Source organism: Pongo pygmaeus, chromosome 19 (assembly GCF_028885625.2).
Source record: "Pongo pygmaeus isolate AG05252 chromosome 19, NHGRI_mPonPyg2-v2.0_pri, whole genome shotgun sequence".
Classification (NCBI taxonomy): Eukaryota; Metazoa; Chordata; class Mammalia; order Primates; family Hominidae; genus Pongo; species Pongo pygmaeus.
The window spans coordinates 81,258,940-81,283,329 of record NC_072392.2 but is presented as its reverse complement, the minus strand read 5'-3'; the positions used below and the strand labels follow the sequence as shown (position 1 = coordinate 81,283,329).

General features: G+C 36.8%; 1 protein-coding gene across 6 annotated transcripts in view; it reads right to left on the bottom strand.

The window, feature by feature from the left end:
• Positions 1-24,390, bottom strand: part of TANC2 (tetratricopeptide repeat, ankyrin repeat and coiled-coil containing 2) — a 487,927-nt gene that overhangs the window by 403,600 nt on the left and 59,937 nt on the right. For all 6 annotated transcript variants that reach the window (XM_063657089.1, XM_054458934.2, XM_063657088.1 and 3 more), the window contains exon 2: positions 24,117-24,206. In XM_063657089.1, the coding sequence (XP_063513159.1) occupies positions 24,117-24,183 (67 nt within the window). In that variant the 5' untranslated portion in view covers positions 24,184-24,206. The remainder of the gene's footprint in view (positions 1-24,116; positions 24,207-24,390) is intronic.

The window sequence follows — 24,390 nt, the reverse complement described above, 5'->3', positions numbered from 1 at the left end:
ACAACACAGAAATGAAAGAAATAAGTATCTAATAGTACCTCATCCTTAGAGCATGAATCCACTGGAAGCTTAACAGAAAGGAAAACTGAATGATCTGACCGTTTTTTAAAATGGAAACAAAGTAGAACAGCAAAGTAACACAATATTCTGAGTAAAGAAGTGACTATAGTGACTAGTATATGAATAATACCAGAGCTAAGATCATGAAGTGTGATGTAAATTTTTGAAGCAAATAGTATAGCCAGGCTTTACTTTGAAAAAAATCATTTTTTCTTCAATATTCTCTTTCTCCGAAAGAACATTCCCCAGCCAAGCCTTCTGTGGTTAGGATGAAAGATGACAACAAAAAAGCAGACAAATATGTTTCTAATACTTGAGTTTGGAAAAACCTGACCTCTTTCAGGTACAAAAAAGATTTATGTCATTAAAATTATACATTTAGGAAAAAAATTAAGTAGGAGCAAATCTCCCATCCACTCCTATTCCAGAAGAGAATTCCCCTGGTCAAGAACAATCATAGAAATCTATCTTCTGGGATGATCTGCTGGTTGGTTTCCCAGACAGGGCCTCTCATACTAAACTCCTATAGTTTGGGGCCCAGTCCTCAGCTGTGCAGTCAAGAATCATGTCATTTAAGATCTTCAAAGTGGTAAGCCTCAGAAAGATTAATTTATACTACAACAGCTCTACATTTCTGCAAACTTATTATCAAAATATTAGGATTATTAACAAACTTAAGGTGGTCTTGTCTTTCCTATCTTAGGCAAATTTGGGCTTGTCCTTCTAACTCTTGGTATGAGAAATACTGTTAATTTTTAAGATAAACAAAACCCAAAACTAGGTTAGAAAAACAAAGTGGCAGACTCCACTAGTTGCCTATCCAATCCTTTATTTCATGCTAAAAGAACGCTGACTTTATTTTAGGTATTTGCTTCAAGGGAGGCTGGTTCTCAGGGGTTGAACTTTGATTAGTAAATGAATCTCAGTAACAACATTTGCAATTTCATTAATTGGCTTAAGAAAGGTTAAGTAATATAACCTGGCCAACTGGACGTGAGGTGAATTGGGGGGTGGGGTGTGGCGTGGGGTGTCTGTCTGGAAAGTTTTCATTAACTTAAAAAGGGACCCAAGAAGGGATTAGTTGTTCTAGTAGTCTATGAATAATGCTGTGTGTGGATGTAAAAGCTGAAGGTACTGCAGTCCTCTTGCAGCTATGTAAGGACAAACCTGAGAACAATAACCAATACACTGAAAATGGCAGAGAGAAAGAAATTGAATTTTTGGTGATGCTATTGAGCTTCAGAATTAATTTACCTGTAATCATCCTACTGCTGGAATTCTTAGTTATAGAATGTATAAATCCCCTTCAATGTCTCAGTATTTTAAATTGGATCTCTAGTAATTCTAACCATCCTAACTACCACAATAACAAAACTGACCAGGGAGGAGACTCTACGGGATCTAATCAAATTTTAACATAAAGTTCATATTTCCTCTAAAATGTTCAAGTTTAATAAATACGGGGTCAAGAGGACTAAGCTTAGATGTGAAAATGATTTTTACTTACCAGTTTAAAACCCTGCAGTGGCTCACTTGCAGCTTTAAGGATATAATGCAAAGTCTTTAGCATGGCACACAAAGCATGTCATTAACTGATGAGTGATTACTGTGATTAACCGTCCATTCTTTTTAGCAACTTTCTAACTCACCTTAGGTACCAGAAATAGAAATAATTATTGCAGTTACTGGAATGAACCAAATAGTCTCCTCTCTCCATCTACTAGCAAATGCTGCTTTCTCTATTTGGACCACTATTAACTTGTCCTTCACAATTCAACTTGCATTCTCCTCTCCTCTCAGCCTATCCTCCAAGTATACTGTTGCTGTTGGTTTAGAAATCTCTCTCGTTTATTAGACTTTGAGCTCCCTGAGACTAGGAAATATCTCCATCAAGAATCACAATTTCTGATATATAGTAAGCACTAAAAAATCTTTGTGGAGTGAATTAATGAACCAAAATTGGAGGCAACCACAAGTTCTTTCCATTACAGTATAAGACAACGCAGATTTATAAAATATATCTATCATCAGAGAAAGTTGTACTGAACAGCACTGTTCTAAAGGGTTCCTAAATTATTTCAAAATGATTGAAAACTAGTTATATATAATTTTTTTAAATCACAAAACATAAGACCAGAATAATGTTATGACTTTTTCAGAAAATTTATGCCATTTAACAAATATGTATTATAAAACATTATGCTATAGACCAAGGATACAAAATGGATAGAGATATTTCTGTTCCAAGTAACACTCTTGGTCTGGCACAGACTACTGGCTAAGCAGCTTTACAATAATTATAAATGTTATTTACTAAGTTCTTTCCTAATCAAAACTATGGAGTCCAAAAATAAAATCTTTAGTGAACAAAAAGGAAATAATCCCAAAATTTTCAAATTTTTATACACATTTCAAGCTAATGTAGGCTGTGTAATATATGAGGATAACTCTGGTTAAAGTACTTAACATGGGGCATAATAAACATTTAATAAATGTATGCTGAATCTGAATCAACTGTATGAAAAGATGAACAAAGTATTTTTTTCCAAGTTTAAATCTTCAAATACATAAGGATACTTCAATACCATAGGTTCCTGTAAAATAGTAAAACCATTTTTTATATAAATAAAATTAGTATTATATCTTTATCATATATCTTTTTATCAATATTATTTCACTGATATATCCTACTGACTACATGAAGTAATTGTTCTCCTTTTTCCCTTTTTTTCTTTTAACAACAACACTGGCCTGAGAATATACGAAGTAGTTTTATAAAAGACATTTCATTAGAAAGTTATTGAGCCATGGAGTTATGATATGAAAGATGGCAGAATATGCTACCCCAAAACATGTAACTTTGGCATAAGGATTATTTTGAACTAAAGGCACTTGAAAACCAGCAGATGCAAGAAGGGCACTCTGACTTTCCTTTTTCTTCCTGAAAAGTGGAGATGAAACTCCAATGTAAAAGCTGTCCTTCCTGTACCTGGAGAAAGAAATATTCTTATCAACCGAGATGGGGAGTTGAGGCAAATCTGAACCAACCAACCTTGTAAGACATGCCCTTATCTTCCTAGCCATTTCTCCATGATTAACTGCCCTAGCCCAAGCCCCTGTGTCTTTTTATGTTTTTACAATTTACTACTCTTTGTCCAATTTAGTACATATATGTCTGGGTCATCTTTTCCCTGTGGAGGCATACATGTAAAAATTTGTATGCTTTTCCCCTATTAATCTGTCTTATGTCAATTTAATTCTCAGGTCCAGCTGGAGACCCTGAGAGTAGAAGTAAAGTTTTACTTCCCCTATAGAGGCAAAACATTCTATCTCGTTCTAATAATAAAGATGACATTTTCAATGTTACTTGTTCCTTCAATATAACACAAGTGAAATATTTAAAAATTAATATTAAAGGAAAAAACAAACCCTACCTTGTTCATTCTTGGTTTACAGACATGACCAGCTTATTTTTTTTTTCTTTCTTCTTTTATTATTATTTATTATTATTAAACTTTAGGTTTTATGGTACATGTGCGCAATGTGCAGGTAAGTTACATATGTATACATGTGCCATGCTGGTGCGCTGCACCCACCAACTCGTCATCTAGCATTAGGTATATCTCCCAGTGCTATCCCTCCCCCCTCCCCCCACCCCACAACAGTCCCCAGAGTGTGATGTTCCCCTTCCTGTGTCCATGTGTTCTCATTGTTCAATTCCCACCTATGAGTGAGAATATGCGGTGTTTGGTTTTTTGTTCTTGCGATAGTTTACTGAGAATGATGATTTCCAATTTCATCCATGTCCCTACAAAGGACGTGAACTCATCATTTTTTATGGCTGCATAGTATTCCATGGTGTATATGTGCCACATTTTCTTAATCCAGTCTATCATTGTTGGACATTTGGGTTGGTTCCAAGTCTTTGCTATTGTGAATAATGCCGCAATAAACATACGTGTGCATGTGTCTTTATAGCAGCATGATTCATAGTCCTTTGGGTATATACCCAGTAATGGGATGGCTGGGTCGAATGGAATTTCTAGTTCTAGATCCCTGAGGAATCGCCACACTGACTTCCACAAGGGTTGAATTAGTTTACAGTCCCACCAACAGTGTAAAAGTGTTCCTATTTCTCCACATCCTCTCCAGCACCTGTTGTTTCCTGACTTTTTAATGATTGCCATTCTAACTGGTGTGAGATGGTATCTCATTGTGGTTTTGATTTGCATTTCTCTGATGGCCAGTGATGGTGAGCATTTTTTCATGTGTTTTTTGGCTGCATAAATGTCTTCTTTTGAGAAGCGTCTGTTCATGTCCTTCGCCCACTTTTTGATGGGGTTGTTTGTTTTTTTCTTGTAAATTTGTTGGAGTTCATTGTAGATTCTGGATATTAGCCCTTTGTCAGATGAGTAGGTTGCGAAAATTTTCTCCCATTTTGTAGGTTGCCTGTTCACTCTGATGGTAGTTTCTTTTGCTGTGCAGAAGCTCTTTAGTTTAATTAGATCCCATTTGTCAATTTTGGCTTTTGTTGCCATTGCTTTTGGTGTTTTAGACATGAAGTCCTTGCCCATGCCTATGTCCTGAATGGTAATGCCTAGGTTTTCTTCTAGGGTTTTTATGGTTTTAGGTCTAACATTTAAGTCTTTAATCCATCTTGAATTGATTTTTGTATAAGGTGTAAGGAAGGGATCCAGTTTCAGCTTTCTACATATGGCTAGCCAGTTTTCCCAGCACCATTTATTAAATAGGGAATCCTTTCCCCATTTCTTGTTTTTGTCAGGTTTGTCAAAGATCAAATACTTGTAGATATGTGGCATTATTTCTGACGGCTCTGTTCTGTTCCATTGATCTATATCTCTGTTTTGGTACCAGTACCATGCTGTTTTGGTTACTGTAGCCTTGTAGTATAGTTTGAAGTCAGGTAGTGTGATGCCTCCAGCTTTGTTCTTTTGGCTTAGGATTGACTTGGTGATGCGGGCTCTTTTTTGGTTCCATATGAACTTTAAAGTAGTTTTTTCCAATTCTGTGAAGAAAGTCATTGGTAGCTTGATGGGGATGGCATTGAATCTGTAAATTACCTTGGGAAGGATGGCCATTTTCATGATATTGATTCTTCCTACCCATGAGCATGGAATGTTCTTCCATTTGTTTGTATCCTCTTTTATTTCCTTGAGCAGTGGTTTGTAGTTCTCCTTGAAGAGGTCTTTCACATCCCTTGTAAGTTGGATTCCTAGGTATTTTATTCTCTTTGAAGCAATTGTGAATGGGAGTTCACTGATGATTTGGCTCTCTGTTTGTCTGTTATTGGTGTATAAGAATGCTTGTGATTTTTGCACATTGATTTTGTATCCTGAGACTTTGCTGAAGTTGCTTATCAGCTTAAGGAGATTTTGGGCTGAGACAATGGGGTTTTCTAGATATACTATCATGTCATCTGCAAACAGGGACAATTTGACTTCCTCTTTTCCTAATTGAATACCCTTTATTTCCTTCTCCTGCCTAATTGCCCTATGACCAGCTTATTTTCTATCTTGGTAAGGTATTAAAGATCCATTTGGGGCTCCTCTAAAGAACCGGGACTTCTGATGGCAAGATTTTTAGTGACAAATCAAAGAATCATGACTCTAGGTCAGAGCACTCTAAATCTGGAAAAAAGTTAACCTATTTTCTCTGGAGAGTCAAATAAAACCAGAATAGAGTAGAAAAAAAATTCTATGAAAATAGAATGAGGTAGGAGAGTGTGGAACTTGTTTTTAAGGTCAAATTTTTGGTTACTGAGTTGCTTTAACGTAAGGAATAAAATATGTAAGAAAGATGCTTCCCATTTATAGAAATGTATTCTAGAGACCCTTGAGGACAAAGAGTATATGATTGCTGTGCCATGCCAATTTTAAAACTATCATTTGCTCTCCCCTTAATATCTCACTCATTTCTTGGTTCTATCATTAACTTTTCACTATTATGAGTACATGTATGGGTTTTTATTAAAATTCCCATATATCTCAAAAAAACAGAAGCATAATTATATTATGCATAAGGAGACCATGAGATGGTATAGACTAGAGTACCATAAATTTGCAAAAGCACAAATCTGTTATCAAGACTTTTTTTCTTTGAAATATTTAAAGTTCTCTAAGAAAACAAAAATCTAAATATATTCGGATGAAAATTTTGACAGTATTAATTTATCATTTTAATTTGGCACAAACATTGTTCTATATCAAAATATACCTATGAAAAATAGCGTATTAAGGACAAAATCATATATTTAACTCATTATTTAAATCCCTTTTTTAAAGAATCAAAAATCAGTCTATTACTCAATATTTCTTTTTCTTCATTGCACACTCTCAAATTTATGAATGTAGAATTATAAGTGGCATACTGATATACGCTTGGATTTTTACAGTAACTGATCTTCAGCAATAGCGTCCAAACTAAACCAGTTTAAATTGTTTAACTTAATCCTTTAAAAAAATTGTTGTTAAAATGTGAATTGATCATTTATGAAAGTAGTTCACCAGGGAAACTTCAATCAGTACTAAGAAACCACTATTTTAAATTTCAAGTGCCTTGTACAAGTTGAGGATAGGAAGAAACTAAATAGAAGAATGAAAATGTACTTTCTTTAAATGGGAAAGAATTAGTCACAAAACGACTTGTGCTGACTGCATAAGCCTTACATAGCTTTCTGTCTTCCTTCTTTACCAACAGGGAGGGATGCAGCAAACTTTGAAAGTACCAACCTATGAAAGTAGATGATCAGGGAATAAATCTTTAGGCTAAAATATTGCAGTACAGTGCTAAAAAGGCTTGTAACATTTAAAATTGTTCTGAGGTCCTGGGGAAGCGTAATCCTAAAGTCAGAATAAGAGTAATTTACAAAGAAATTCAGAGTACGGAAATAAACCACAGAGCTAAATAAATTACATTTAAAGCAAAATTTAGTGCAAAAGGTAACATTTTATCTCTGAATAGTTATTCATTCAATATATGATCACTGAATATCCAATATGGGCCTGGAGCAATGCAATGTACCAGTGTGCCAGTCTCTCTAACCAGAAATTTCAGAACAAATTATTTCTTCCCATTCTTTTCACTTCCCAGCCACTCTAGTAAACAAATCTCATATAGTCTACCTCAAAAATGTCTTCCTTGTGTATCCTCTGTCTCTTTATTCCTACTGTCACTTCTTTAGCCTTTTCATTGTCTCTTAACTAGTATTTCCTCACTGCAGTCTATTCTATACACTGATTGCCAGAGTTATCATCCTTAAAATGTCATAAAACATGTTTTCATTCATAAAACAAATATTACTAAGTACTTGCTATGTGCCAGGCAGGTACTGAGGATACAGCAGTGTAAAAGAGAATGGACTTACATGAAACTTGTACTCTAGTAGGAAAGACAGATAATAAAGCAGAAAAGCAAGACATATAAGATGAATAATGATAATTGCTACAGAGACAAAATTTAAAAGGGAGGACAAAATAAAAAGGTGACATGAAGAGGGGGTTAGAGTCTTAGATCTGGTGGCCAGGAAACACTTCACCGAGAAGGTGATTTCTGATTAAAAATATCAGTGAAGTAAGGGAGCTAACTAACATTCCAGGCATAGGGAGCAGCATGCATAGGAGTCCTCAAGTAGGAGAACGTTAATGTTGCTTAAAGGAATGAACAAAAAAAATAAAAGGGAGATTTACAGGATATGAAGTCAAAGGTCACCAGGAACAGATATTATAGAATCATGGAAGGACACAGGTACCTAACCAACTCATGCTGATGTTTTATTTTATTTTATTTTATTTATTTTATTTTTGAGATAGGGTCTCACTCTGTCACCCAAGCTGGAGTGCAGTGGTGCAATCACAGCTCACTGCAGCCTCAACCTCCCAGGTTCAAGCGATTCTCGTGCCTCAGCCTCCCAAGTAGCTGGGATTACAGATGTGTGCCACCACACTCAGCTTATTTTTTATTTTTAGTAGAGATGAAGTTTCGCCATGTCGCCCAGGCTTGTCTTAAATTCCTGGCCTCATGTGATCTGCCCACCTCAGCCTCCCAAAGTGCTGGGATTACAGGCGTGAGCTACCATGCCTGCCCTGTGGTCTCTTATTTAAAGACTGTATTTGGCACCTCATTGCTGAAATTCTCCAATAGCTTTCACTATTTGTCATTCCATTCTACCTTCCAACCCTCTCTCCCTACTTACCCATCTCCAAAGATTCTACCCGAAGATAGTAAAAATGAAGAAGGCATCCACAACTGGAAGACATTATGAAACTTTATTCACCAACTTCTAATCATCACATGTTCCACTCTAGTAGAGAATCCCTAATATTTTCAGTAAATATTGTATGAACGTATAAGCAGGTTAAAATGATTGAGACCACTGTTCTACAGCATACTTAAAAAAAATTGCCATCAACTGTATTAACACACAGCTAATAAGGAGGAAAGCCATGGAGAAATACTAATGGTAATTAGTTTAGTTTACATTTAATGTCTAATAGGGTGATTTTTCGAATAATAAAACATACAGGAAACTGACAAATCAACCCATAACACATAACTGAAACCTATATTTAATATGTTTCTATGAAAAACAAGAAAAAAATCAAAGAGCAAAAACTTACACAAATTTCTCAAACTATTTCTCAACTCTAGCACAAGAAGCCACCAAATTTTTGGCTACTTGTTGCTCTGGTATAATCCTTAGCAACTTAAAATCTCTAACATCTGAGTTGCTACTTCAAAGAAAAGACAGTTTCCAGTTCTCAGTTTAGACTTAATTCCACTCAACTGTCTCATTTATTCAGGGACAGCAATATACATACAGTGAGAATTCAATGGTTTCTATTCCTACTAGCTGTATAATCTTGGGCAAAGGCAATACATTTAATATCTCACCTATAAAGTCTCTCATATATTTGCTATACAGATTAAATTAGGTAATGTATGTAAAAGTCCTTTTCCTCTGTGAAACACAGAACACATGCAAATGTGTGTATACTCCATCTTGAATAGGGGCTGGGTAAAATAAGGCTGAGACCTACTGGGCTGCATTCCCAGTAAGTTAGGGCACTCTTAATCACAGAATGAGACAAGAGATCAGCACAAGATACAGGTCACAAAGATGCTGCTGACAAAACAGGGTGCAGTAAAGATGCCAGCCCAAACCCACTAAAACCAAGATGGCGACGAGAGTGACCTCTGGGCATCCTCACTGCTACATGCCCACCAGTGCCAACACAGTTTACGAATGTCATGGCAATGACAGGATGTTACCCTATATGGTCTAAAAAGAAGAAGCATAAATAATCCACCCTTTGTCTAGCATATAATCAAGAAATAACCATAAAATTGAGCAACCAGCAGCCCTCAGGGCTGCTCTGTCTAAGGAGTAGCCATTCTTTATTCCTTTACTTTCTTAATAAACTTGCTTTCACTCTACGCTATGGACTAGCCCTGAATTATTTCTTGCACGGGATCCAAAAATCCTCTCTTGGAGTCTGGATCGGGACACCTTTCCAGTAACAGTTCTATTAAACTTTCAAGGAATAAACAATTTATATGATAAAGAGGCACCACAAAATACAGAAATTATCACAATTCATCTTGTAAAGTTAGTAAAACCCTATTAAAACAACAATGAAGAAAAGGATGAATGGAAATAGATGTGAACACATGAGTGTGAATACGTGTGTCTATCTGATGAGAAGCACTATTACAGAATTGCTACAAATTTGTGGAATATAAACAAAACCAGTCAGTTCAGATTTGTTTCAAATGCAATTTCAAAGTTCTTAGCACTTAGTTCACTCTCCAGTCACATTTTATTTTATAGCACACCAAATCAGAATCCTTATTTTCTGTTATAAGGCCACATTTTGATACTTCCTTGAAAGACGTTTCATTTCAGCACAAACTCAAAACTCTTAACATCCTCCTGTAAGCCTGTGAAATCAAAACAGGTTATCTACTTCAAAGATACAGTGATGGGACAGGCAGCAGGTAAATATTCCCACGCCAAAAAGGAGAGAAGCAAAAATTAAGGAGTAATCAGCCCCAAGCAAGTCCCAAAATGAACAAAGCAGACATTGAATCTTACAACTCCAGAATAATCTTTTGGCCAGGGCCAGGCACAATGGCATATTCCTGTAGTCTCAGCTACACGGGAGGCTGAAGTGCAAGCATTGTTTGGGCCCAGGAGTTTGAGTCCAGCCTGGGCAACATAGCTAGAACTCATGTCTTAAAAAAATACACACATACACACACAAAATAATCTTTTGTTCTATGTGCCATCACCTGGACACACTAGGACATGGCAGGGGTGAGCTCCCAAGGCCTCAGGCAACCCAGCTCCCATGACTTTGCTGGGCTCAGCCCACATAACTGTTCTCACAGGATAGAGTTGTACACTGGTGCTTACAGTTTTCCTGGGCCAGCGCTGCATGCTGCCAGTGGCTGCAGCAGCAGCCCCACTTCCAAGTCCCTCATAGGCATTGCCCTTGTAGGGAACCTCTGTGGTGGCTCCACCCCATGGCAAGTTTTTGCTTGGGCCTGTGGGCTTTCTATGACATTCTTTGAAATCTTGAAGAAAAGCACTCTTCCACACCTCCTGCATTCTGCACACCTGCAGAATTAGCACCACACAGACACTGCCAGGCTTACTGCATACGTCCTCTGGAGCTGTGGCACAAGCCACATCTAGGCTCACTTGAACCACAGCATGTTGCTGCCACAATCTATGGCATGTACCTTTTGGAAAGGTGAGTCAAGCTGCAACTGGGGCCATTTGAGCCACACAGCTGGAGCAGCCAAGCAGGACCACACTGGCATGCAAGGAGTAGACACCTGAAGTCCTGGGTAGTGGCCCAGCTCCTAAAGCCATTCTGTCCTCCTCAGCCTCTGGGCCTGTGATGGGAGGTACAGCCTCCAAGATCTCTCAAATGCCTTGGGGACCATTTTCCCATGATTTTGATGACTAGCACCTGGCTCCCTATTCATGCTAATCTCTTTAGTAACTGGTCATCAGGTCACACTCTTGTTTTGTGTTTCCAAACATTCTTTTTCATTTTTTACATGGCCAGGCTAGGAATTTTTGAAATTTTTATGCTCTGCTTCCCTTTGAATTATAAATTATATCTTTAAATCATCCCTTTGCTCCCATAGCTCACTGTAAGTGGCCAAAAGTAGCTACACAGCATCTTGAGCACTTTGCTACTTAGATTTCTTCCACCAGAAATCCTAGTTTGTCATTCTTTTTTTTTTTGAGATAGAGTTTCGCTATGTCACCCAGGCTGGAGGGCAGTGGCGTGATCTCGGCTCACTGCATCCTCTGCCTCCTGGGTTTAAGCAATTCTCTGCCTCAGCCTCCCAAGTAGCTGGGATTACAGGCGCCCACCACCATGCCTGGCTAACTTTTTTTGTATTTCTAGTACAGATGGGGTTTCACCATCTTGCCCAGGCTGATCTTGAACTCCTGACCTCATGATCTGCCTGCCTCAGCCTCCCAAAGTGCTGGGATTACAGGTATGAGCCACCGCGCCCGGCCTAGTTTGTCATTCTTAAATTCCACCTTCCATAAAGACCTAAGGCATGGACACATTGCAGCCAAGCTCTTTGCTACTAACAAGAATAGCCTTTATTCCAGTACCCAACAAGATATTCCTCATTTAACTCTGAAATCTCATCAGAACAGTGTTTACTGTCCACATTTCTATCAATATTCTGCTCATGACCACTGACGTAATCTCAAAGAAGTTCCAGATTCCCCTAGTCCTGGGGATTTCTTGGTGTCTTCACCAGAATTACCCTTAATGCTCTATTCAAGGCAATACAGGCTTTTTCTAGCCTGCTCCTGCAAATTCTTCCCTCTACAATCTATTATTCACTTTCAAGCTGCTTCTACATTTTCAAGTATTGTTACAGCAACAACTCCACTCTCTCAGTACCAATTTTGTCTTAGTCCATTTTCTGTTGCTATAACAGAATACTTGAGACCGGATAATTTACAAAGAAGAGAGGTTTATTTTGGCTCACAGCTGTGAAGGCTGGGAAGTCCAAGATCAGGTGGCCCATATGTTGAGGGCCTCATGATGCTTCAACTCATGGCAGAGACCAGAAGGTTGAGTGGGCATGTTTGAAAGAAACAGGGGAAAAAGGAGGCTGACCTGCTTTGTAACGACCAGCTCTCACAAAAGCTAATGCAGTCTCACGAGAAAGACATTAATCCACCTTAAGGACCTAACTCATCTCTTAAAGGTACTACCTCCCAACACTGCCACATCGGGGACCATGCCTCAACATGACTTCTAGTGGGAACACATCATATTCAAACCACAGCACCCTGGAAGAAAAAATATATTTTTCTAGTATAAAAATACTTGCATTACATACTATTGCACATACATCGTTTATTATGAGCATTCATTATTCAGAGCGCAATAAACATTTTAACTAAGTTCAATATGCAATGGACAAAAAAATTCCAGTGATATGGTTTGGATATTTGTCCCCTCCAAATCTCATGTTGAAATGTGACCCCCAATGATGGAGATGGGGCCTCGAGAGGTATATGGGTCATGAGGGTAGATGCCTCATGAAGGGTTGGTGCCCTCCCCATGGTAATGGGGGAGTTCTACTTAATTAGTTCATGTAAGAGCTGGTTGTTTTAAAGAGCTCCTACTCCCCTCTCTCATTTCCACTCTTGCCATGTGACACACCTGATCCTGCTTCACCTTCCCCCAAGAGTAAAAGCTTCCTGAGGCCTCATCAGAAGCCAAGCAGATGCCAGTACCACACTTCTTGCACAGCCTGCAGAACTGTGAGCCAAATAAACAAATATCTTTTCTTTACATTACTCAGTCTCAAGTATTCCTTTATAGGCAATACAAAATGGACTAATACAAACAGTCACACATGATTCTAACAACACTTTGTATTTACAGATGAACTGACTTTTGTGTACATGGGGTACACAGAATTTAACCCAAACTCAAATATCAAGCAACCAGCATACTATACTTAGTACTTAATGATTAATGAATAAGTATTTGTTGACAGAAATTAAACACATGATCAATAAAAGTAAAACTTCTGCCTGGGCAACATCATGAGACCTCGTCTCTATAAAAAAATTTTTAAATTAGCCAGACATGGTGGCGTGTGCCTGCAGTCCCAGTTATTCAGGAGGCTGAGGCAGGAGGATTTCTTGAGCCCGGGAGTTTAAGGCTGCAGTTAGCTATGATCACACCACTGAACTCCAGCCTGAGCAATGCAGCAAGACTCTGTCTTGAAAAAAAAGAAAAAGAATAAAATGATAAATTGGACTTCATCAATATTAAAAACTTTTGCTTTATAAAAATCCCTGTTAAGAGGATTAAAAATACAAACTATACAGTGGCTTACATCTGTAATCCCAGCACTCTGGGAGGCCAAAGCAGGAGGATCACCTGAGGTCAGGGGTTCAAGGCCAGCCTGGTCAAAATGGTGAAACCCCGTCTCTACTGAAAATATAAAAAATTAGCCAGGCATGGCGGCACATGCCTGTAATCCCAGCTACTCGAGAGGCTGAGGCAGGAGAATCACTTGAACCCGGGACAGGGAGGTTGCAGTGAGCCGAGATTAGGCCACTGCACTCCAGCCTGGCAACAAGAGCGAAACTCCATCTCAAAAAAACAAACAAACAAACAAAAAAAAAAAACTATAGACTGGGAGAATATATTTTCAAGCCATGTATCTGACAAAGGCTAGAATACATAGCGAACTCTCAAAACCCAACACACACACACATCCAATTGAAGATAGCCAAAAGACATGAAGAATATTTCACCAAAGACATACAAATAGCAAATAAGTACATGAAAAGATGATTAACATGATGAGCCATTACAGAAATGAAAATCACTCAATGAGTACAATGTATGTTATTCAGGTGATAGATACTCTAAAAGCCCTGACTTCACCACTAAGCAATCTAGGTATGTAACAAAACTGCACCTATACTCGATAAATTTATACAAATAAATAGAAATTTTTTTTAAAAACTACAATGAGATACCTCTATATACTTATCAAAATAGCTAACATAAAGCCAGGCACAGTGTCTCACACCTATAATCCCAGCACTTTGGGAGGCCAAAGAGGGCAGATCACTTGAGGCCAGGAGTTTGAGATCAGCCTGGGCAACATGGTGAAACCCCGTCTCTACAAAAAATACAAAAATTAGCCAGGGGTCGTGGCATGCAACTGTAATCCCAGGTACTCAGGCGGCTGAGGCATAAGAATTGCTTAAACCCAGGAGGCAGAGGTTGCAGTGAGTCATGATCGCGCCACTGCATGCCAGCCTGAGTGACAGAGACAGCCTCTGTCCCCCCAAAAAAATAAAAAATAAATAAATAAATAACATTAAAAATAGTGACAAGACCAAATGCTGGTAAGGATGAGGAGAAACTGAATTACTTATACACTGCTGACGGGAATGTAAAATGGAAAAGAGTTGGCACTTCCTTTATAAATTAACATGCAATTAAAACATGAGCTGGCAATTGCACTCCTGGACATTTGCCCTAGAGAAATAAAAAATTATGTTTATACAAAACCCTGTACACTAATATTTTACACAGCTTTATTCAAAATAGCACAAATTGGAAACAATTCAGCTGTCCTTCAAAGGGTGAATGGTTAAACAAACAGTGGTACAACCATACCATGGAATACATGCAATAACAAGCAACAAATATTGATACACGACAACCTGGATGAGTCCTGTGAGAATTATGCAAAATTTAAAAAGCCAATCCCAAAAGGTTACATACTGTACAACTCATTTATATAACATTCCTGAAGTGACAGAATTTTTCAAATGGATTAGCAGTTATTACCAGGGGTTAACAAGGGAGTAGGTGTGAGAAGGGGGTACTGCTATAAAAAGGCAAACCAAGGAATCCTTGTGGTGATGGAAATGTCCAGTATCTCAACTGTTATCAATGTTAATATCCTGATTGTGATATTATACTATATAGTTTTGTAAGAGATTACCACTGGGGGAACCCAAATATACACAAGATCTCTCTATATTATTCCTTTTTTTGATTTTTTTTATTTTTTGATTTTCTTTTTTTTTGAGACAGAGTCTCACTCTGTCGCCCAGGCTGGAATGCAATGGAAAGATCTCAGCTCAATGCAATCTCTGCCTCCCAGGTTCAAGCAATTCTCCTCTCTCAGCCTCCTGAGGAGCTGGGATGACAGGCGTGCGCCAGCTAATTTTTGTATTTTTAGTAAAGACGGGTTTCTCCACGTTGGCCAGGTTGGTCTTGAACCCCGACTTCCCGGTGACCCGCGGAAATCAGCCTCCCAAAGTGCTGGGATTACAGGCATGAGCCACCGTGCCTGGCTATTCCTTACAACTGCATGTAAATCTACAATTATTTTAAAGTAAAATGTTTAATTTAGAAAATAACTGCTCTTATTTTTTTCATAGACAGGGTCTTGCTCTGTCACCCAGGCTGGAGTGCAGTGGTGCATTTGTAGCTCACTGTAACTTCAAACTCCTGGGGTCAAGTGATTCTCCTGCCTCACTAGGACTACATGCCACCATGCCTGGCCATTTTTTAATTCTTTTTTTTAGAGACAGGGTCTCACTATGTTGCCCAGGCTGGTCTCCAATCTCTGGCCACAAGAGATCCTCTTGCCCTGGCCTCCCAAAGTGCTGGGATTACAGGAGTGAGTCACCGCGCCCTGCTGCTGCTGTCATATTGTTCACAAGTTCTAGTAATTACTAGCTCTATAAATTACAAGAAGAATTTTTCATTAAAAAATAATCTCTAACCAATTTGAGGTTTAGTACCCATAGCTGTTTTTCTTACACTAGAAATAAATATTTTGTTAACAAAAAAATTGTTTCACACTCATTCTATGTCTAGTCTGAACAGAAAACCTTGAATCCACTGAGGAGTGACTGGAGAGTATAAAAGTAACATGATTTCCTTGGAAACCTGGAGATAAAGAAATGTTTCAGAATTTGTTTGGGCTTAAGGGGAACCATTTTGAATAGAAGACACTCAGGACACGACCCTGTATTCCATGTGCATCAATTTAAAGCTGATTAATAAAACACTGTATAAAAACTAAAATCCTATACCACAGAACAGTGAACAAAAACTTAAAAAATGAAACTAAAGAAATAGTTCTTTAAAAAAATCACAGTTAACTGTAAATTTATAGCAGCCCATACATTTGTATCATTTTAGTAAAAAATAAAAAGTTTAATTTAGAAAATATCTACTATCTTTATCATTTATGTTTATCATTTACTGATAAGGGATTAGTCATCCTTTCTGTTATGAACCAGGAACATGAATGAAATCTAAAAATCTATAAGTAACGCAAGGGTGTCAAGTCCATTCAGTAGAGAAAGAATAGTCTCTTCAAAAAACAGTGCTAGGGAAATTAGATTTCCACATGCAAAAGAATGAATTTGGACCCTTCCTTCATACCACATACAAATACTTACTCCAAATGGATCAACAACCTAAACGTAAGAGTTAAAACCATAATAACTCTTAGAAGAAAACATAGGAGTAAATCCTCATGACCATGGAGTGAAAAGACAACTCCTATAATGGGAGAAAACATTTGCAAATCACATATCTGATAAGAGAGAAATATCCAGAACATATAAATAACTCCTCCAAGTGAATGACAAAAACACAAGCAATCCAATTCAAAAATAGGTAAGGGACTAGAACAGGCATTTCTCCAAAGACATAAAATGATCATTAATGAAAAGATCCTCAATATCACTAATCATTAGGGAAAAGTAAGTCAAAACCACAATGAGATACCACTTCACACCTACTATAATTTTAAAAAAAGAAAGAAAATCACAACTGTTGGCAAGGATGTGGAGAAATTGGAACCCTCATGCCATGACAGAATATTAAGTGTGCAGCCACTGTGGAAAACAGTTTGTTAATTCATCAAAAAGTTAAACATAAAATTACCATATGACCCAGAAATCCCACTCCTATATACCCAAAAGAAATGAAAAAAACTCAGATACTCATATTCCAATGTTCACTACAGCATTATTCACAGATTAAAAAATGAAAACAACCCAAATGCCCATCAAAGGAAGAATAGACCAACAAAATGTGGCACAACAGAATATTATTCAGCCATAAAAAATTTTTTTTTTGTAGAGACAGGGTTTCACCATATTGGCCAGGCTGGTCTTGAAGTGCTGACCTCGTGATCCTCCTACCTCAGCCTCCCAAAATGCCAGGATTACAGGCATGAGCCACCACACCCAGCCTTAATGATGTTTTTAATTGCTATACCATTTTATAAAATACTTTTTCAACATATAATAATGTGATTTAAAATTTTTTTCTAATTGGAAAAGTTCTGTTAATTTTCTGATGTACAAAAATCTTTGTATTCTTGGAATAAATTCTACTTCTTGTAGTACATTACCAGCAATTATCTGTGTTTAAGTATTACGTACTTTGCTCACTTTGTTCCTCTATCTCCTGCCTTCCACACATTCTCCAAAGGCTATGTTATGCTATGATACTAATCTTTCTGAATTCCTGAATATCTGAAATTGCCAGTATCTCCTCACCCCCACCAGCATACTTGAATAATGATTTACCAAAACAATGACACAATGATATCAAACAACGGCATTACTTGACTCAAAGAAGCATATTTGAAGTTTTTTAATTAAATAATTTAAGGTGATAAAGTTAGGAAAAATAAGAAAATATATATAAACATTTAATATATATGAACTTTTAAAAATATAAACATATTTTCTTTATAGCTCATTTAATTTAAAAGAACCACACAGTGGTTGTTTTTTTTTTTTTTAAGAAAATTTCAGAGTACTTGCTACAAGCATCAGAAAAAAAAAATTTTCACATCATAAATCTTAATTAACTGTTATAAAATTCAAAGCTAATATTCTCATGTCGTTAGGGGGAAAACTCTGCCAGATAAAATTTATCTTATTTTAAGCAAACTATCGCAAGGACAAAAAACCAAACACCACATGTTCTCACTCATAGGTGGGAATTGAACAATGAGAACACATGGACACAGGAAGGGGAACATCACACACTGGGGCCTGTCATGGGGTGGGAAGCGGGGGGAGGGATAGCATTAGGAGATATACCTAATGTAAATGACGAGTTAATAGGTGCAGCACACCAACATGGCGCATGTATACATATGTAACAAACCTGCACATTGTGCACATGTACCCTAGAACTTAAAGAATAAAAAATAAATAAATATCTTATTTTAATAAATTTGATATAAAAACTATTTCTGTGAAATATTTATCTAGTGGCCCACAGAAAAATTCAGATCAGCTATTTAAAAGACAAATTAAGACAGACAATTCCCTTCATTACAAATGCTTTTTAAACTAAATACTAAGTTGATTTTTAAAAAAAACCCTAAAATTATATACCTATGAGAAAACTTCCCTTATTAACCCCAAAAATAAGCCATGAGCCATCAATTAATATAAAGAATAAAGTATCTACCCAATTATTCATTAAGGGTTAAGGAAAAAAACTGTAATAATAAAAACACTAATGATATCTTTCCAAAAATACATTTTCTCTTAATATAATATTTATTGCTGCCTTGGAATAATCTCTTAGTATGAAAAAAATTCTGATTCTCTACAAATAGAATTCTCTGCATACACAATACAAAGCACTATTTTTATAATAATTCTAAATTGTAAACAATTTGTGTGAAAAACCAGGGAATAAATATTAAAATCAGACTCCTAAAAATCATTACTGATATAACTAAATACCCAGAAAATCAAAGGAATTAGCTATAATACTACAGTAGAACCTTAACATGTATGGATTTAACAATATAAATTCTACTAACACAGTAGTTATTCAAAAGTCTAGTATGTAATAATTTGTGCTTTTGCTAAAACTTCTGTCTAGTATGAATTGACCACTAAACAAACCAAGCAGAGACGTTAGTGGCCATGCACAATAACACAGACTCGGGAGAATTAGTTCAGAGAAGTCACTAAACAAATAATCAAAACAACATCAATAAATCCCTGGGGAGGAGGAGAATCTGATTTCCAGAGATAACACATTATATAATCTAAAATGTCCAGGATTCAACAACAAATTACAAGACATACAAAGATACAAGAAAGTATGGCCTATATACAAGGGGCGAAATGCAAACAGTGGACATTGTCTCTGAGGGAAGCCCTGATATTGGAGATACTAAGCAACTTTAAATTGCCTATTTTAAATGTAAGCCCTGATATTGGAGATACTAAGCAACTTTAAATTGCCTATTTTAAACGTGTTCAAAAAACTAAAGGATACTATGTCAGTAGAACTTAATGTAAATATGAGAACAATGTCTCACCAAATAAAGAATACCAATAGAGATTTAAAATTTTTAACGAATCAAATAGAAATTTTAGAGTTGAAAAATTCAATAATTGAAAAAAAATTCAGTAGACATGATAGCAGATTTGAGCAGACAAAAGAAAAAAATCAGTGAATTTAGAGACAGATCAATTGAGATTACACAATCTGAGGAACAGAAAGAAAAGTATGAACAGTATGTAAGGTAAGTCAAAAGAAAATATCCAGCATAAAGCATATAAAGACAAAAGGATTAAGAGAAAATGTTGAGTCAGAGATGATATGCGTATGGTCTATCAAATGTATAACTGGAGTTCCAGAAAAAAAAGATAAAGAAAAAAATGAGAGAAAAATTAAAATCTGAAGACATAATGGGTAATAGTTTTCCAAAACTGACAAAAGACATCATGCCACAGAGTCAAGAAATCCTACAAACATGGATAAAAACATGAATAGACAATAAAGATTTCTTTTTTTCTTTTCTTTTTTTTTTTTTGAGACAGGGTCTCACTCTGTCACCCAGGGTAGAGTGCAGTGGTGTAATCTTGGCTCATTGCAACCTCCGCCTCCCAGGCTCAAGCGATTCTCCTGCCTCGGCTTCCCAAGTAGCTGAGATTACAGGCATGTGCCAACATGTCTGGCTAATTTATGCATTTTTAATAGAGACTGGATTTCGCCATGTTGGCCAGGCTGGTCTTGAACTTCTGGCCTCAAGTGATCCGCCTGCCTTGGCCTCCCAAAGTGCTAGGATTATCAGGCATGCGCTACCACACTTGGCCAGAATATAAAGATTTTTTTCAATGATAAAGATAAAAAAAATACTCTTAGGCATACCAATATAAATCTAGAAACCTCAAAAGAGAAAAATGGCAGGTTGCCTTTAAAGGAGCAGCAATTAGACTGACAGCTGATCACCAGAAAAAAATGGAAGAAGCCAGAAGACAATAAATAACATTGTAAAATACTGAAAGAAAATAACTGCACCCTAGAATTATACTTGCATAAAAGTATCCTAGAAGTAACCAGGAAGAGTGGCATCCATTTGTAGGCCCAACTCCTCGGGTGGCTAAGGCAGGAGGATCACCTGAGTCCAGGAGTCTAAAGGCTGCAGTGCACTAGGACTACACCTGTAAATAACTACCGCACTTCAACCTGGAAAGCACAGAGAGACCCCATCTCTTAAAAAAAAAAAAAAAAGAAAAACATCTACAAAAATGAAGGCAAAATAAAGACGTTTTCAGATAAACAAAAGTAAAGTTTGTCATAGACGACTCCTCACTAAAGTAAATTCTAAAAGAGTCTTCTTGGCCAGGTATGGTGGCTCACGCCTGAATCCCAATGCTTTGGGTGGCCAAGGCAGGAAGATCACTCGAGGCTAGCAGTTCAAGACCAGCCTTGGGAAACATAACAAGATCTCATCTCTACAAAAACATTTTTTTAATTAGCCAGGTGCGGTGGTATGCACCTGTAGTCCTAGCTACTCCAGAATCTGAGGTAGAAGGAATGTTTGAGCCTAGAAGTTTGAGGTTACAGTGAGCTATTATAGTGCCACTGCATTGTAGCCTGGGTGACAGAGCAAAACCCTGTCTCTAAAAATAAAATAAAACAAAACAAAGGGTGTTATTCAGATAAAGTTACTTCTATCCAGAAAGTGAGGGGTGCAGGAAGGAATGAAAATCAATGAAAAGGTCAAATATATGGGCATATCTAAGTAACAGTGACTACATAGAACAGTAATGTCTTGTGGAGGTTAAAGATAGGTGAAGAGAATCTAAAGCTCTTGCATTGTCCAAGAAGAGGGTAAACATATCAACTAAATATCAAAGTTCAATAAACTAAGGATTGTTTTAATCTTTAGGTAACCACTGAAAAAATTTCAAAAGGGTATATAATTTCAAAATTAATAGAGGAAAATAGGGAATCGTAAAAAATGTTTTGAGTCCAGGCATGGTGGCTCACACCTGTAATCCCAACACTTTGGAAGGCCAAGGCATGAGGATCATTTGACCCCAGGAGTTCAAGAACAGCCTGGACAAAGTACTGAGATCTCATCTCTACAAAAAATTTTTAAAAAAATTAGCTGGGTGTGGTGGTGTACACCTGTAGTCCCAGCTACTCAGGAGGCTGAGGTGGGAGTATTGCTTGAGCAAAGGAGGTTGAGGCTGCAGTGAGCTATGTTTGTGCCCCTAGACTCCAGACTGGGCAACAGAGTGAGATCCTGTCTCAAAAAAAAAAAAAAGTTTTGATCAACGCAAAAGAAAGGAAGAGAGGAAAGAGAAAGATAGGCGAGAAAGAAGCATGGAATGGATAGGCCAAGTAGACAGCACACAGATACCTAAATATACGACTGACCAAATTAATGTAGACCAAAGACTTTCTTAAGAGAAAAAAAAACATGTCTGAATAAAAGAAAAGAAAACCCAACTATATGCTATTAACAGCATAAGCACACAGAAATGTTGAAAGTAAAAGTATGAAAGAAGTCATATTTTGCAAATACTAATAAAAAAACCTGGAGTCCTTATACTAATATGAGAAAAAAATGAACTTTTAAACAAAAGACATTATTAGAAATAAAGAGAGGCATTTCATAACGGTTTTAAGAAGGTCAATTCATCAGGAAGATGTAACAATCCTAAACTTGAATGTTCCTAATAAGACAGCTTCCAAACATACAAAGCAAAAATCCTCAGGAACTAGCAGGAGAAATAAGCAAATTCACAATCATAATGTGGTATTTTATCACACTTTTCTCAGTAAATAATTTTTTAAGTAAGGATATGAAATGTTTGAGTGCCATCATTAACAAAACTGATCCACACTGAATCCAATAACTGTGACATTCACATTATTTTCAGGTACATTCAGAACATTCACCAAAACTGACCATATGATTAACTGTAAAGCAAATCTCAATAAATATCAAAAGAATAAAATAATACAGAATAGATTTTCTGCTAATAGTATAATTAAGCTAGAATTCAATAAGAAGCATGACGTAGTAAAAAACACACACCCACACAAAACAACAACAAAAAAATATTTGTCTCTGCTCATTTCCTGGCACACAGCTCTAAAACTTTGAGTCTTCAGAGTGATAAAAGTGGTTTTCTATATGAGACGAATGGTAGGTACCTGGGGGCTCCTGAATAGCCTCAGGACAGGGGCTGGCTGTCAGGGGAGCCAACCATGAGAGTCAGCCTTACCCTCTGATTTCTGGAGAGGAGAGATGGGTTGAAGGTTGAGTTCATCACCAATGGCCAATGAATTAATCATATCTGCATAATGGAGCCTCCGTAAAAACCCAAAAGGATGGGGTTTGATGGGATTCTGGGTTGATGAGCACATGGAAGATGTTGAGAAGGTGGCATACCCAAAAAGGGCATGGAAGCCCAGGGCCCTTTCCCCCATACCTTGCCCTACCCACATCTTCCATCTATCTGACTGTTCCTGAACTGTATTCTTTAATAGGTCAATAATCTTGTAAAGAAACTGTTTTCATGAGTTGTGTGCACCATTCTAACAAGTGATAGAACCTGAGAAAGGGGTCATGGGAACCTCTGATTTGTAGCCAAGTCGGACAGAGGTTGTGGGTAACCTGGGGATCCACCACATGCAATTGGTGTCTGAAGTGGAAAGCAGTCTTGTAGGACTGAGACCATAACCCATAGGGCCTGTGCTAACTCAGGGTAGACAGCGTCAGAATTGAATTTAATTGTAGGACATACAGTTGTTGTCTACCAGAGAAATGAATTGAATCACTGTAGGAAAAAAAAAAAAACCCCACATATTTGGTGGTCAGAAATGTTGGTGTGAGCAGTGGAGGGAAAAACAGTTTTCCTTTTGTTAATGTAGGGGAGTTTGCTCTTACAATAAGATAAACAAAAAATCAGCAACAGTTTGGAAATACACTTCTAAATACTTCTAAATACACTTCTAAATACTTATGGGTCAAGAAGAAATCACAATCAGAATTACAGAAACATTTTGAAATCAATGATAATAAATACAGTACCAATATAAATTTATAAACTGCAGAAAAATAAGTTGAAAAGATTATGAAGAATACAATAAAAGTCTACTACTCATTAATAAAAAACATTCTAATACATTTCTTTTCAATATTTTTTACCAAGAAAGTATATATAGTTTTACCTCAAAAGCCTAAGACTTAACTCCTTGTTCTAAAAAAGAAAACCCATAAACTTTATTTTAATGGCTATAAAAAATTCAACTTATATTTCACTTTCTGTATAAATCTTTGAGGACAGTTATTTTTACAATTTCCTTCCCCAAAGAGTGCCTAGGATTGCAATAATTTCATGTGTTAATTCAAAAACATAAACTTAGGTCTAGAAGGTTTTTAATAAGCAAATGCACAGAAACATTACTCTCATATATTAGAAATAAATATTTTTCTTCACAAGGTTTTCCTTTCTTTCGACTATTCCTGATAAGCATTCAAGTGTTCCTACCTCTTAATAAAGAGTATGAAAGCCCAAAGAAATGTAAACTTTCTTTTAAGTTCTAAGTTAAGCATTAATGAAGTGTTACAGCATTAATTCAGGACCCTAAAAGAACTTGTATTTGTAAAATATCACGCACAATAAATGTAGCACAGTCACTTACCACTTGACCTGTTTTTACGACTTGATTTCCCACCAGTAAGCAGCATCTTGAGACTATTCCGAAACATGGTTATACTCTTCTACTGCAAAACTGTAAAAGAAAATATAGGAAAATGTGTTTAAGAAAACTTGATTTTCATAGCATAAGAGGGTGACTACAGTCAATAACTGTACATGTTTTAATAACTTAAAGGGTACAACTGGACTGTTTGCAACTCAATAAATAAATGATTGAGAGGACAGGTACCCCATTCTTCATAATGTGCTTATTTAAC